The sequence below is a fragment of the Malassezia sympodialis genome, genomic scaffold (genome assembly GCF_000349305.1).
Source record: "Malassezia sympodialis ATCC 42132 genomic scaffold, msy_sf_24, whole genome shotgun sequence".
Lineage (NCBI taxonomy): Eukaryota > Fungi > Basidiomycota > Malasseziomycetes > Malasseziales > Malasseziaceae > Malassezia > Malassezia sympodialis.
The window spans coordinates 1-11,967 of record NW_017387822.1 but is presented as its reverse complement, the minus strand read 5'-3'; the positions used below and the strand labels follow the sequence as shown (position 1 = coordinate 11,967).

At 64.5% G+C, this 11,967-nt stretch overlaps 4 protein-coding genes across 4 annotated transcripts; 2 read left to right on the top strand and 2 right to left on the bottom strand.

The window, feature by feature from the left end:
* Positions 1-141: 141 nt before the first annotated feature.
* On the top strand, positions 142-2,115 carry MSY001_3330 (uncharacterized protein; the record flags this gene model as incomplete). The annotated part of the gene is made up of 1 exon (XM_018885228.1): positions 142-2,115. One exon carries the CDS (start codon positions 142-144, stop codon positions 2,113-2,115), a length of 1,974 nt encoding a protein of 657 aa, XP_018741809.1.
* On the bottom strand, positions 2,112-3,638 carry MSY001_3329 (uncharacterized protein; the record flags this gene model as incomplete). Its single annotated transcript, XM_018885227.1, has 1 exon — positions 2,112-3,638. One exon carries the CDS (start codon positions 3,636-3,638, stop codon positions 2,112-2,114), a length of 1,527 nt encoding a protein of 508 aa, XP_018741808.1.
* Positions 3,639-3,755: 117 nt separating this feature from the next.
* On the top strand, positions 3,756-8,822 carry MSY001_3328 (uncharacterized protein; the record flags this gene model as incomplete). Its single annotated transcript, XM_018885226.1, has 1 exon — positions 3,756-8,822. The coding sequence occupies one exon, from the start codon at positions 3,756-3,758 to the stop codon at positions 8,820-8,822; it is 5,067 nt and encodes a 1,688-aa protein (XP_018741807.1).
* Positions 8,823-10,579: 1,757 nt separating this feature from the next.
* MSY001_3327 (uncharacterized protein) lies at positions 10,580-11,545 on the bottom strand (the record flags this gene model as incomplete). Its single annotated transcript, XM_018885225.1, has 1 exon — positions 10,580-11,545. One exon carries the CDS (start codon positions 11,543-11,545, stop codon positions 10,580-10,582), a length of 966 nt encoding a protein of 321 aa, XP_018741806.1.
* Between the last annotated feature and the right edge of the window lie 422 nt (positions 11,546-11,967).

Sequence of the window (11,967 nt, the reverse complement as noted above, 5' to 3'; positions counted from 1 at the left end):
GTCGCGCTGCGACCAGCGCAGGCGGCCGCTGGCGGGCGGCGTGGCCGGCTGCATGAGGGAGGAGCGGCCTGTGCGCTGGCTAGGCATCACGTGCATGGCTCTCGCACGAGCGCCGCGGTGCGTCGGCGGCCAGCCCGCAGCATGGGGGATCCGATGCCGAGTGCGTCACCGGAGGACGCACTGAACCGTATTCTCGAGGGTGCGAATGCGCTGAGTATGTCTCCGGACCATGACCTGAGCGTCGAGCTGACGCGGCCGCTCGTCCCGCTCGATGCGGCCGAGCGCGAGGCGTTCGGCAAGAAAGTGGCCTCCACGAAGCTGGGCGCGAACTCTGACGGGCTGATCGCGCTGCTGCGCGACTACCCGAACCTCGTCAGCTCGCAGCTGGCCGAGGAGGCGGAGCGCGAGCTGGCCCGGAAGTCGCCGGTGCCGATGCGCCCGCTGGACACCGTGACGAGCTATGCGAGTACGCTGCATGGCGACGACATTTCGAGCCAGAGCGACCTGTTTCCACGCTCCGAGGCGGGTGAGCCGCCAAGGCAGGGCCACCGGCGTTTATCGCGCTCAGTGATGCAGTTTCCGATCCCCGAGGCGGCGCGAGCCGCCAGTGACAAGGTGCGGCGAGCGTCCCCGCACCGGCTGGGGACGACGCCCATGTCGATGTCGCGCTCGCACTCGATGCCGGGCGAGCTGAATCTCGGCACGGTGGGTACGCGGTCGGACTACGGCGACGAGAAGATCGTCGTGGCCATGGTCGGTCTGCCCGCCCGCGGCAAGAGTTTCCTGTCGAATAAGCTGATGCGCTACCTGCGGTGGCGCGAGTACAAGGTGCGCGTGTTCAATGTGGGCCAGCTGCGGCGCGCCGTTGCGCGCGACAGCGATGCGGGCTCATGGGCCGCGTCTCTGCAGGACTCTGCCTTCTTTGACTCGAACAACGCAGAGGCGGTCAAGGTGCGCGAGGCGCTCTCGCACGAGTGTCTCGAGCAGCTCATCCACTGGCTCAAGACCACAGGGCACGTCGGCATCCATGACGCTACGAACACGACCAAGGCGCGGCGGCGGCAAATTGCCGAGCGCGTCGCGCAGGAGCCGGGCATGCGCCTCCTGTTCCTCGAGTCGGTGTGCACGGACCCGGCGGTCGTCGCGGCGAACGTCGAAGTCAAGGTGCAGAGCCGCGACCCCGATTATGTGAACATGAACCGCGACCAAGCGCGCAGCGACTTTTTGCGGCGTATCCGGCACTACGAGGATGTGTATGAGCCCTTGGATGCGGACGGCACGGAACGGCACTACTCGTACTGCAAGATCATCGACGTCGGAAGCACCGCGACGATGAACCTGATCAGCTCGTACCTCAAGTCGCAGATCGCGTTTTACCTGCTCAACCTGCACATTGCGCCGCGCAACATTTTCATGTCGCGCCACGGCGAGTCGCAGTTCAACGTCGAGGGCAAAATTGGCGGCGACTCGGGCCTGTCTGAGCGCGGCTGGGCGTATGCGCGTGCGCTGCCGAAGCTCATCCAGGACCACGTCGGCGACGAGGAGCTGACTGTGTGGCACAGCTCGCTGCGCCGCACCGGGCAGACAGCGAGCCTGCTTCCGTACCCGAAGCTTGTGTGGAAATCGCTCGACGAGCTCGACGCGGGCGTGTGTGATGGCATGACGTACGAGGAGATCGAGAAGTTCTACCCGGAGGACTCGGCGAGCCGCGACGAAGACAAGTTCAACTACCGCTACCGCGGTGGCGAGAGCTACCGCGACGTGGTCGTGCGTCTCGAGCCGGTCATCATGGAGCTCGAGCGGCAGACGAACATCCTCATTATTGGGCACCAGGCGATCCTCCGTGCCCTGTATGCCTACTTTATGGGCTACGACCAGAGCGAGCTGCCCTATATCAAGATACCGCTGCACACGGTCATCAAGCTGACGCCCAAGGCGTACGGATGTGATGAGGAGCGCTACGCGCTGCCGATCGAGGCCGTCGATACACATCGCGCGCGACCGATGGCGCCGCGGCCCGCGCCCGCGCCGGCCGACGGGGAGAGTGAGATCCTGCAGGCGCTCACCAGCCCGCCGCCGACGCAGCAGGTGCACCACATGACCGAGAAGCGCTAGCGCCAGTGCGACATGCGGCGCTCCTCGGCGCGCCGCTGCTCGACCTTGGCCGCGACGCGCGGGCCCCAGTACGCCGCGGGATCACGACCCACCGACAGCACCTCTTTTTCATGCTCGCGCGCCTGGGGGCGCGTGAACAGGACAACATTGTCATAGTCCAGCGGGCGCTTCGGGTCCCAGCGCTCGAGCTGGCCCACGGCGAGCGTATCGTGGGGCGGGACGACGGAGCGCCCGCGGAAGATCTCCTCGAAGATGTAGCCGATATCATTCACGCTGAAAGGGATGCGCACGCGCGGCGGCGGCGGCGCGCCGGGCGTCGGCGTGTACGTCGGCGGCACGTCGCTCGGGTCGCGCGCGAGGCGCGGCGCGCGGATGTCGATGGGTGGCGAGGGGAACTTGCTTTCCGAGACGTTCAAGTCCGCAAAGAGCTTCTCGTACAGCTTGCGGCGCCCCTTGATCGCGAGCGGCTCGAGCTTGTACTGCGCGATATCGCACAGGATGTACGTGGCGGCGGCGAGGCCGAACATGGCGGGCAGCGGCCCCAGCACAGGGAGAATCCGCACGCGGAAGTCGTCAAAGGCAGCGAGCTCCTTCACGGCGCCCTTCTCGAACTCCTCGTCGGGCAGCGGGAGCAGGTGCGTGTCGGACTTTTCCGTAGAGTACACGCACGGGAGTGTCCAAGCCGTCGCGCAGTGCGCCTCGATGGCCTGCTTCTTCTCCTTGGGGTCCTCGCTGCCGGGCGGCGGGATCGGCGGCAGACCCGCCGCGCGCAGCTCGCGGCGCACGACGCGCGCGAGTGGGTCCTCCGCGGTGGTCGAAATGTCGCTGATCTGGATCCGGCTGGGATCGGCCTTCGCGCCCGCGCCCATCGACGCAAAGACCCGCAGGTTGTGCTCCGCGCAGTACTTGAGCAGCTCGACCTTGGTGTCGAGGTTGTCGATGGCGTCGACGATGTACGTCGGGTGGCCGCCCAGGAGCTCGTCGGCGTCCTGGGCGCGGAAGAGGCGCACCCACGCCTCGACGCGCGCCCACGGCGCAATCTTGCCGAAAAACTGCTGGCAGCACACGACCTTGGGCCGCCCGACGTCCGCGAGCGTCGCGCATGCGTGGCGGTTCAGCGACGAGAGCGACACCTGGTCAAAGTCGATCAGGCGCAGGCGCCCGACACCCGCGCGCAGGAGCATCAGGGCGGCCCAGCTGCCGACGCCGCCGGCGCCGACGACGATCACGAAGCTGTCGCGAATACGCTGCATGCCCTCCTCGCCGAGGAAGGAGTAGTGCCGGCTCAGCTGCTCGCGCACCAGGCTCTCATCGTGCGTGGGGTGCGCGTCCTGCGCGGGCGGCGGCACGCCCGGGAGGGCCTGCGTCGGTGCGTCGTGGGCCGCCGCGTGTGCCGCGCGAGCGAGGCGTGCGCGGCGGCGGCGGCGGGTACGCGTCTGCCATCCCAAGACCGCGGCCACTGAAAGCGCCGATGACGCAAGCGCCACCGCGCCAAGGACGGCCGCCGAGCGCACGCTCTGCATGCCCAGGCGACTCTGGCGGCGGCGGCGGCGGTCGGACGCCGTTCGGCGATACGCACGTGACATGCAAATTTTTCGTGGCGGCGGCGGCGGCGCGGCCTGGCCCCAGCACTCACGGCGATGGACATTACGTCGCATGTGCGGTCCGCCTCGTTCTCGTTCCTGACGGCGGACGAGGTGCGGAGCATTTCGGTGCGACAGGTTGTCAACCCGGTGCTGCTGGACCATGCTAATGCGCCGACGGAGGGCGGTCTGTACGACCCGGCGTTCGGGCCGATGCGTGTGGACGACCTGTGCCAGACCTGCCACATGAGTCACTTTGAGTGCCCTGGGCACTTTGGGCACATGGAGCTCCCTGCGCCCGTGTTCCACCCCCTGTTTATGAACCATGCGTACTCGCTGCTGCGTGGCACGTGTCTGTACTGCCACCACTTCAAGCTGCCGCGCATGGCGGTCGCCAAGTACACGGCGCAGTTTCGCCTGCTCGAGTATGGCCTTGTGGACGAGGCGCAGGTGATCGGGGAGGCGACGCTTCGCCGCTCGGACGCGGGCGATGACGACGAGGAGGCGCCGCTCGCCGCCGGCGCCACACAGGCGGAGACAGTCGACGACTTTGTGCGCCGCATCGACGCCGAGGCCCGCCGGCACATGGCCGCGGCCCAGGCGCGCGGCGTGCGCCGCGGCCAGGACATGGGCATGGCGACATACGCCGCGCGGCGTGCGCTGCGCGCCGCCTTTCTCAAGGACATGCTCCGCCGGCGCTGCGAGCAGTGCCAGGCGATGAACCCGACGCTGCGCAAGGACGGCTTTGTGAAGATCACCGAGCGTGCGCTCTCGGCCCGCGACCACGCGATCCACGAGGCACGCGGCCTGCGTCGCCCCAACGTGCTCCTGGACCGCGAGGAGGCGCCAGCGGGCGCCATGGAGGATGCACCCGCGGTCACACTCAAGGAGGCTCGCAAGCTGAGCAAGGAGGCCGGCGAGCAGACGCGCGTCGTGCCTGCGAGCGAGTGCCGCGCGCACCTGCGGCGCCTCTTCGCCAACGAGGCGGCGATCTGTGCGCTCGTCTTTGGGCGGCACCCCGTGTTTGGCGGGCGGGCGGCGCCGAGCGCGGACGTGTTCTTTGTGGACGTGATCTGCGTGACGCCCACGCGCTTCCGCCCCGCGAGCGTGATGGGCGAGCAGACGTTTGAGAACCCCCAGAACGAGCTGCTGACCAAGGTGCTGCAGACGACGTTCCTTGTGCGCGACGCGAACGAGCGGGCGCAGGCGTTCCAGCGCAAGGCGGACTACCCGTCGCTCGACGGCGTCGACGAAGCAGAGGCGATCCGGCTCGTCGCGCAGTGGGAGGGCGCGCGCCGCGCGGCGCTGGACGACCTGCTCTCTGCGATGATGCAGCTGCAGGTGAGCGTGAACGTGTACATGGACTCGAGCAAGAACCCCGCGCCTGCGCGGCAGGGCGCCGCGGCGACGCCGGGCGTGAAGCAGGGCCTCGAAAAGAAGGAGGGCCTGTTCCGCAAGCACATGATGGGCAAGCGTGTCAACTTTGCCGCGCGCTCGGTCATCTCGCCCGACGTGAACATTGAGACGAACGAGATCGGCGTGCCGCCCGTGTTCGCCAAGCGGCTGACGTACCCCGAGCCGGTCACGGTGCACAACGTCGAGATGCTGCGCCAGCTCGTGATCAACGGCCCTGACGTCTACCCCGGCGCACAGGCGGTGCGGGCCGAGGACGGCACCGAGACGCTTCTGCAGCACCTGTCCGTGGAGGAGCGCACGGCCCTCGCGAACCAGCTGCTCACGCCGCAGGGCCAGACGTCGCGGCAAGCGCACGGCACGTTCGGCGGCGTGGGCGGCACGCTGCGCACGCCCGTCGCGAACAAGCAGGTGCTGCGTCACCTGCGCACGGGCGACATTCTCGTGATGAACCGCCAGCCGACGCTGCACAAGCCGTCGATGATGGCGCACCGCGCGCGCGTCCTGCAGGGCGAGCGCACGATCCGCATGCACTATGCGAACTGCAACTCGTACAATGCGGACTTTGACGGCGACGAGATGAACATGCACTTCCCCCAGAGCCAGATGGCGCGTGCCGAGTGCTACCACATTGCGAGCACGGACCACCAGTACCTGGTGCCGACGAGTGGCAACCCGCTGCGTGGTCTGATCCAGGACCACGTCGTGGCGGGTGTGTGGATGACGTGCAAAAACACGATGTACACGCGCGACGAGTACCAGCAGCTGCTGTACGGCGCGCTGCGCCCCGAGACTTATGGCATGGCCGGCCGGCTGCGCACGCTGCCGCCGGCGATCTGGAAGCCTGTGCCGCGCTGGACGGGCAAGCAAGTGATCTCGACGGTACTCCTCAACGTGACGCCAGGGCATGCGCAGGGCCTGCACCTCGATGCGAAGGCGCGCGTCGGCGCCAAGTACTGGGGCGCTGAGCATGCCGCCGAGGAGACGGTCGTCGTACGCGATGGCGAGCTGCTCACAGGCGTGCTGGACAAGTCGCAGATCGGCGCGTCCGCGTACGGCCTGGTGCATGCCGTCTACGAGATCTACGGCCCTGAGAGTGCGGGCCGCCTGCTTTCGATTCTCTCGCGGCTCTTCACCCTGTGGCTGCAGCACAACGCCTTCTCTTGCCGCATGGACGATCTGCTGCTCAGCGCGGCGGGCAACGACGAGCGACGCCGCCTGCTGCAGGAGGGTGCGCAGCACGGCCGCGCGACGGCCCTGGACCATGTCGGGCTGGGCGATGAGCGCGCAGACGACCCCGATACGCACTACCATCTGCGTGTGCGTCTCGAGGAGGTACTGCGTGACGACGACAAGCTGGCCGCACTTGACGCAGCGATGATGGGCGCCGCGAACAAGCTCACGTCGTCGGTCATCTCCGCGTGTCTGCCGCGCGGCCTGGGGCGCACGTTCCCTGAGAACAACATGCAGATGATGACTGTGTCGGGCGCCAAGGGCAGTGCCGTGAATGTGTCGTCGATCTCGTGCCTTCTCGGCCCGCAGGCGCTCGAGGGCCGCCGCGTGCCGGTGATGGCGAGCGGCAAGACGCTGCCGTCGTTCAAGGCGTTTGAGACGGCGGCGCGGGCGGGCGGCTTTGTGGCGGGCCGCTTCCTTACGGGCATTGCGCCGCAGGAGTACTACTTCCACTGCATGGCCGGGCGTGAGGGCCTCATCGACACGGCCGTGAAGACATCGCGGTCCGGCTACCTGCAGCGCTGCCTGATCAAGCATCTGGAGGGCGTGTCGGTGCACTACGACCAGACGGTGCGCAACAGCGACGGCTTTTTGCTGCAGTTCCACTACGGAGAGGACGCGCTGGACGTGACCAAGAGCAAGTACCTCGACCGCTTCGACTTTATGGTGCAGAACTTTGAAAGCTACCGCCGCCGCTACAACCCCGTGCAGCTCGCCTCGACGATGGAGGTCGAGCTGGCGCCGGACCACATGAAGCGCGCGCTCAAGAAGCCACATAAGTACGCGCCCGCGCTCTCACTCTATGCGCCCGCACGGCACTTTGGCTCCATGTCCGAGACGTACGCGCGCCGCGTCGAGGAGTACGTGGCGGCGAACCCCAGCGGCCTCCTCGCGCGCAAGAAGGAGACAGGCGTGCCAATGCCGCTCGCCCAGGCAAAGCTGAGCGCCGAGCAGTTCCGCGCGATGACCAAGGTGCTGTACCACCGCGGACTCGTGGAGCCGGGCGAGAATGTCGGCTTGCTCGCTGCACAGGGTATCGGTGAGCCGTCGACGCAGATGACGCTCAATACGTTCCACTTTGCCGGTCACGGTGCGGCGAACGTCACGCTGGGTATTCCACGTCTGCGTGAGATTGTCATGACGGCCTCGCAGGACATCAAGACGCCGATCATGCGCCTGCCACTGCTCCAGGGCATCACCGATGAGCAGGTGAACACGTTCTGCCAGGACGGCTCGCGCCTTGTGCTGAGCCAGATTGTCGAGGAGGCTACGGTCACGGAGCGCATGATGCCCAAGACAGCGGCGAATGGCTACCAGCGGCAGAAGCTGTACACGGTGCGTCTCGCGCTGTATCCTGCCGAGGAAGTGTGGGAAGCGTACCACGCCTCGACGGAGCATGTGCTCCAGGGCCTGGAGGCGACGTTTGTTCCGCTTGTCGAGCGCGAGATCGTGCGTGAGCTCAAGCGGCTGCGGCGCGAGCAAGTGCGCCAGTCGCAGTCGATCGGACGCGGCGAGACCGTGTCCGATGCACCGGGCGCGGATGCCGACGGCGACGCGGACACCGAGGCGCCGCGTGCGCGCGACGGCGACGAGTCCGATGACGAGCCGCTGTCCGACACGGGCGACGACGACGATGCGACGGCGGCCAAGCGGCGGGCGAACGCAGGCTCGAAGGTGTCGTACGACGACGACGACGCGGCGGAATCGGCCGATGACATCGCGCGTGCCTTTGACGACGAGGCCGTCGAGGACGATGGCGAAGCGCAGGCCGAGGCGCAGGACGAGGGCCTCGAGGCCCAGGTCAGCGATCTGGGCGAGCGCCTGCAGAACGAGAGCCAGTTTGTGTGTGCGTTCCGCTTCGACAGCGCACATGGCGCGTGGGCCGAGTTTGATCTGCAGATGCTGAACAGCACCGATAAGATGCTGCTGATCAACGTGATTGAGCGCGTGTGCCGCGCGAGTGTGGTGCACGAGATCCCACGGATCAGCCGCCTGCTTGTTCCACCGCCGTCGCCAGGCGACACGGAGGTGGCGCTCACCGCCGAAGGTATCAATCTGCCAGGCCTATGGGACTTTGGCTTCGGCGTCGTGGACATGAACCGCATCTACACGAACGACATTGGCGCACTGCTCCACAACTACGGAGTGGAAGCAGCACGCGCCGCCATTGTGAGCGAGCTCAAGGGCATCTTCGACACGTACGGCATTGGCGTATCGATGCGCCATCTGTACCTGATCGCCGACTACCAGACGGCGCTGGGCGACTTTAGGCCGTTTAGTCGTGGCGGCTTGGCTGATGCGCCGTCGCCGCTGCTCAAGGCCAGCTTCGAGATGACGATGGCCTTCCTCAGTGGCGCCGCACTCTTCCAGGAGTCCGACAATCTCTCGTCGCCGTCTAGCAACCTCGTCGTGGGCCGTCCTGTGACGACGGGTACTGGCGCGACGACCATTCATCTGCCGCTGGCGGCGGCTGCGTAGATAAAAGTAGCACTTACGAGCTATGGCTCTCGTCAGGACAGGGACGGCTATCCACTGCCGTGCGCTGCTGCTGCGCGGCGCACGCCTGCAGAGATACACGCGGCGCGCGCGCCTCGTTCTCCAAGTGCTGCAGCGCGGCAGGGGGTACAGGGAAGCCTTCTGGCAAAGGCAGCACATGCCGTGCCGGCACTCGCTGGTCCACGAGGCCCCAAGGCGTGCAGATGCGGTAGCCAGCCCCGGTCTTGTGGCCCGCCACGAGTCCGGGAATGCGGTAGTCGTCCAGGGGGGCACGCGCTAGGCCCTGCACAGCAATGCTCACTGCCGTGCGCCGCCGCAGCACGGGGTAGGGATTCCGCGCAGGCGAGCTTGCCGCAGGGCTCCGGCTGCGCACAGGGCCCGCGGACGACGGCATAGACGAGCCGGCCACCGGCCGGCTCGCCTCGGAATCGCGCACGTCCGAATCGGGGGGCGGCGTAGCAAGAGGCTCCTCCGAGCAGCTGCGCGGCCCTGCAGGGCTTGGACTGGTGGGAGCGAGGCGCTGAGGTGGCCGGCGGCCAAACACGACCTCGAAAGGAGACTTGCGGATCGTCGCATGCATAGACATGTTGCACGCGAGTGCGATGGACGAGAGGGCTTGGGACCAGCACCGGTGCCCGCACCGACGACACCACTTGGCAATCATGCGACGCACATGTCCGTTAGCACGCTCGACGAGTCCCTGACTCCGCGGCCGACCCGTCTGCCCGTGACGGATAAGGATGCCGTGCTCCATCGCCACATGCTCAATGGTCTTGTTCACAAATTCGGGTCCGTTATCGGTTTGCAGGATCTGGGGCGGGCCCAGGACCGCGATCCATTCCATCAGGTGGCGTACCACGGCAGACCCGCTGCGCCGGCGCAACGGATACAGCATGCAGAAACGCGAATAGTGGTCCTTGATGTGCAAGATCCAGCGGTACTTGCCGTCTGGCTGCTCCCGCATATCAATCAGGTCCATCTGTACCCGCTCCATGACATGGTGCGACACGATCGGCTGCCATGGTGCCGGGCGCGGTCCCGCACTCTGCAGATGGCACAGCATGCATCGCTGCAGCACCCAGTCCACAGCACTCTTTGGGATCCCGTGGTACCGCCTGGAGACTTCGTACCATGTCTTGTTCGTTCCCTGGTGCTGGATCGCGCAATGCTCATGGACAATGGTATCGAACATGCCATCGTGCGGGACCACCAGCAGCGCACCCTTCGCCTTTCGACCATGATAGTACAGTGCTCCATCGTCGCCCAGCGAGTAGAACTGCCGTGTCTTCTGGATGAACACCATAGTCTTGAGCTCCCGGTCAGTCAGCTCTCGGGCACGCTCGCCGCGCCGCAGCGACTGCAGCACTTGCACCCGAGCCTCGTACCGATCACGCGTGATGACGCTCTTAAACGTGCGGCTAGAGAGCCAGTCGAGGAAAAGCGTGCGATGGCTCGGATCAAAGCCTGCAATCGAAAGCGGCGGCACACTGGGTGGACTCGCCGTGGGTGTGGGTGAAACATCGGCATGCATCCCCAGTGAGCCCCAGCACACGGGAGGGTGGATGGGTAGTCTAGCCCGGGCGGGCGCCAAAAAAGGCCAAACTCATTTGGGACGACCGTTCCAAATGAGACAAGGATGGATAATGCCTTACAATCGGGAGCGACTCTCTAAGTATCTCCACTACCAAATTAAAATTACCAACCTACGTCGTCCCTATTATTGACGTAGCCCCTATCGGTTACTTTCCACTTACATCACGCTCACTTGACGGTGTGCGCTCATAGTACCAGATAGCACCATCCGTGTGAGCACACGAGGTCGGCGTCACCGAGTCAATGTGCGTGACATTGACATCCTGAGGACGTCCATTTGCATAGCTAAAGTACCACACCTCGGCGAGCTCAGTCGAGCCATGGTCACTTGTGTTCTTCGATCCGTGGACTTGGCTGTACTTCTCACCGTAGCATCCCAGGTAAGGCACCGCACCATAATGCTTCTTCAGAGCAGACTGGATGTCCTTCAAGCTGTATTGTGTCTTGTTGCTGGGAACAATGCCCTCAGCAGCAAGCCAGTCGTAAGTGGGCAAACGGCGATAGAATGTGATAGCAGTGTCGAAGAACTCAATCATGTCCTCATGCTTGCGGTACTTGGGTCCATAGCAGGGGACATCAAACGTGCTGTAGCAAGTGGCATGCTTGCTGAATTCATGCGCCCAAAAGTCCGCGCTCGGCTGACCCTGGGACACCCAGAACTTGTTCATCCAGTCTAGCAGATCATAGCGGTCCCATTCCTTAATGAACTGGTCCACACCAGGGCCCCTGTAAGGCTTCACCTTTTGGCCGTTCACTTCCTCCGGAGGCTGACGGTCATACTGGCGATCCAAGTCACAGTACTGGGGGTAAGAGCCGTTGCAGTAGTCAGGCCAGAGACCGTGCAGAGTCCAGTGCTTCTTGGGAAGCAGCTGGCCCTCATCCTCTCGACCAGTGTATGTGTCCCAGAATTGCGTCGAAAGCAATTGGCCTCCGTACGTCTCCGTGCAGCAAGTGTCCAGGTTGGCCAGATCCAGGGCAGAGAGCGAACAGGACTGAACCGTCGGCTTAATGGCACATGAATGATTGAACTTCGTAGTGTTGGAGTAGAGAGCAGCGTGAGCAAACGCGGCTACAGTGAGAATACCGACAAACGATTTAAAAGTCACAAGCATGTCAAGACAGACGCTCTGGGAGCACCAGGCACAAGCGTGGTCCGAGCATTTATGGGAATGCGACACAGACAACGTTTATTACGCACGTGCAGTATTGAGCGAATCGGACTCAATGTAAACGATGCGCCAAATTCTTAACGGAAACAGAAAACAAAAACACCAGTCTCTAATCGTCGACTCCCAGTATGCTGTCCATGCCATCGATATAAACGTATTCTAAGCAACGTAATATAGGAAAACAATGAGACTATTTCATATGAGAAATTAACAGTTACACCACCAACAGCATAGAGTAAGAGCGATGCTAAAACAACAAATGAAACAGAGAGAAAACAGAACGTATATGATCAGTATTCTATAGGACGCCATATAATCGAGTAAACAAAACTATCCCAACATTCAAAGGCCGTCGTGAAAAAAAT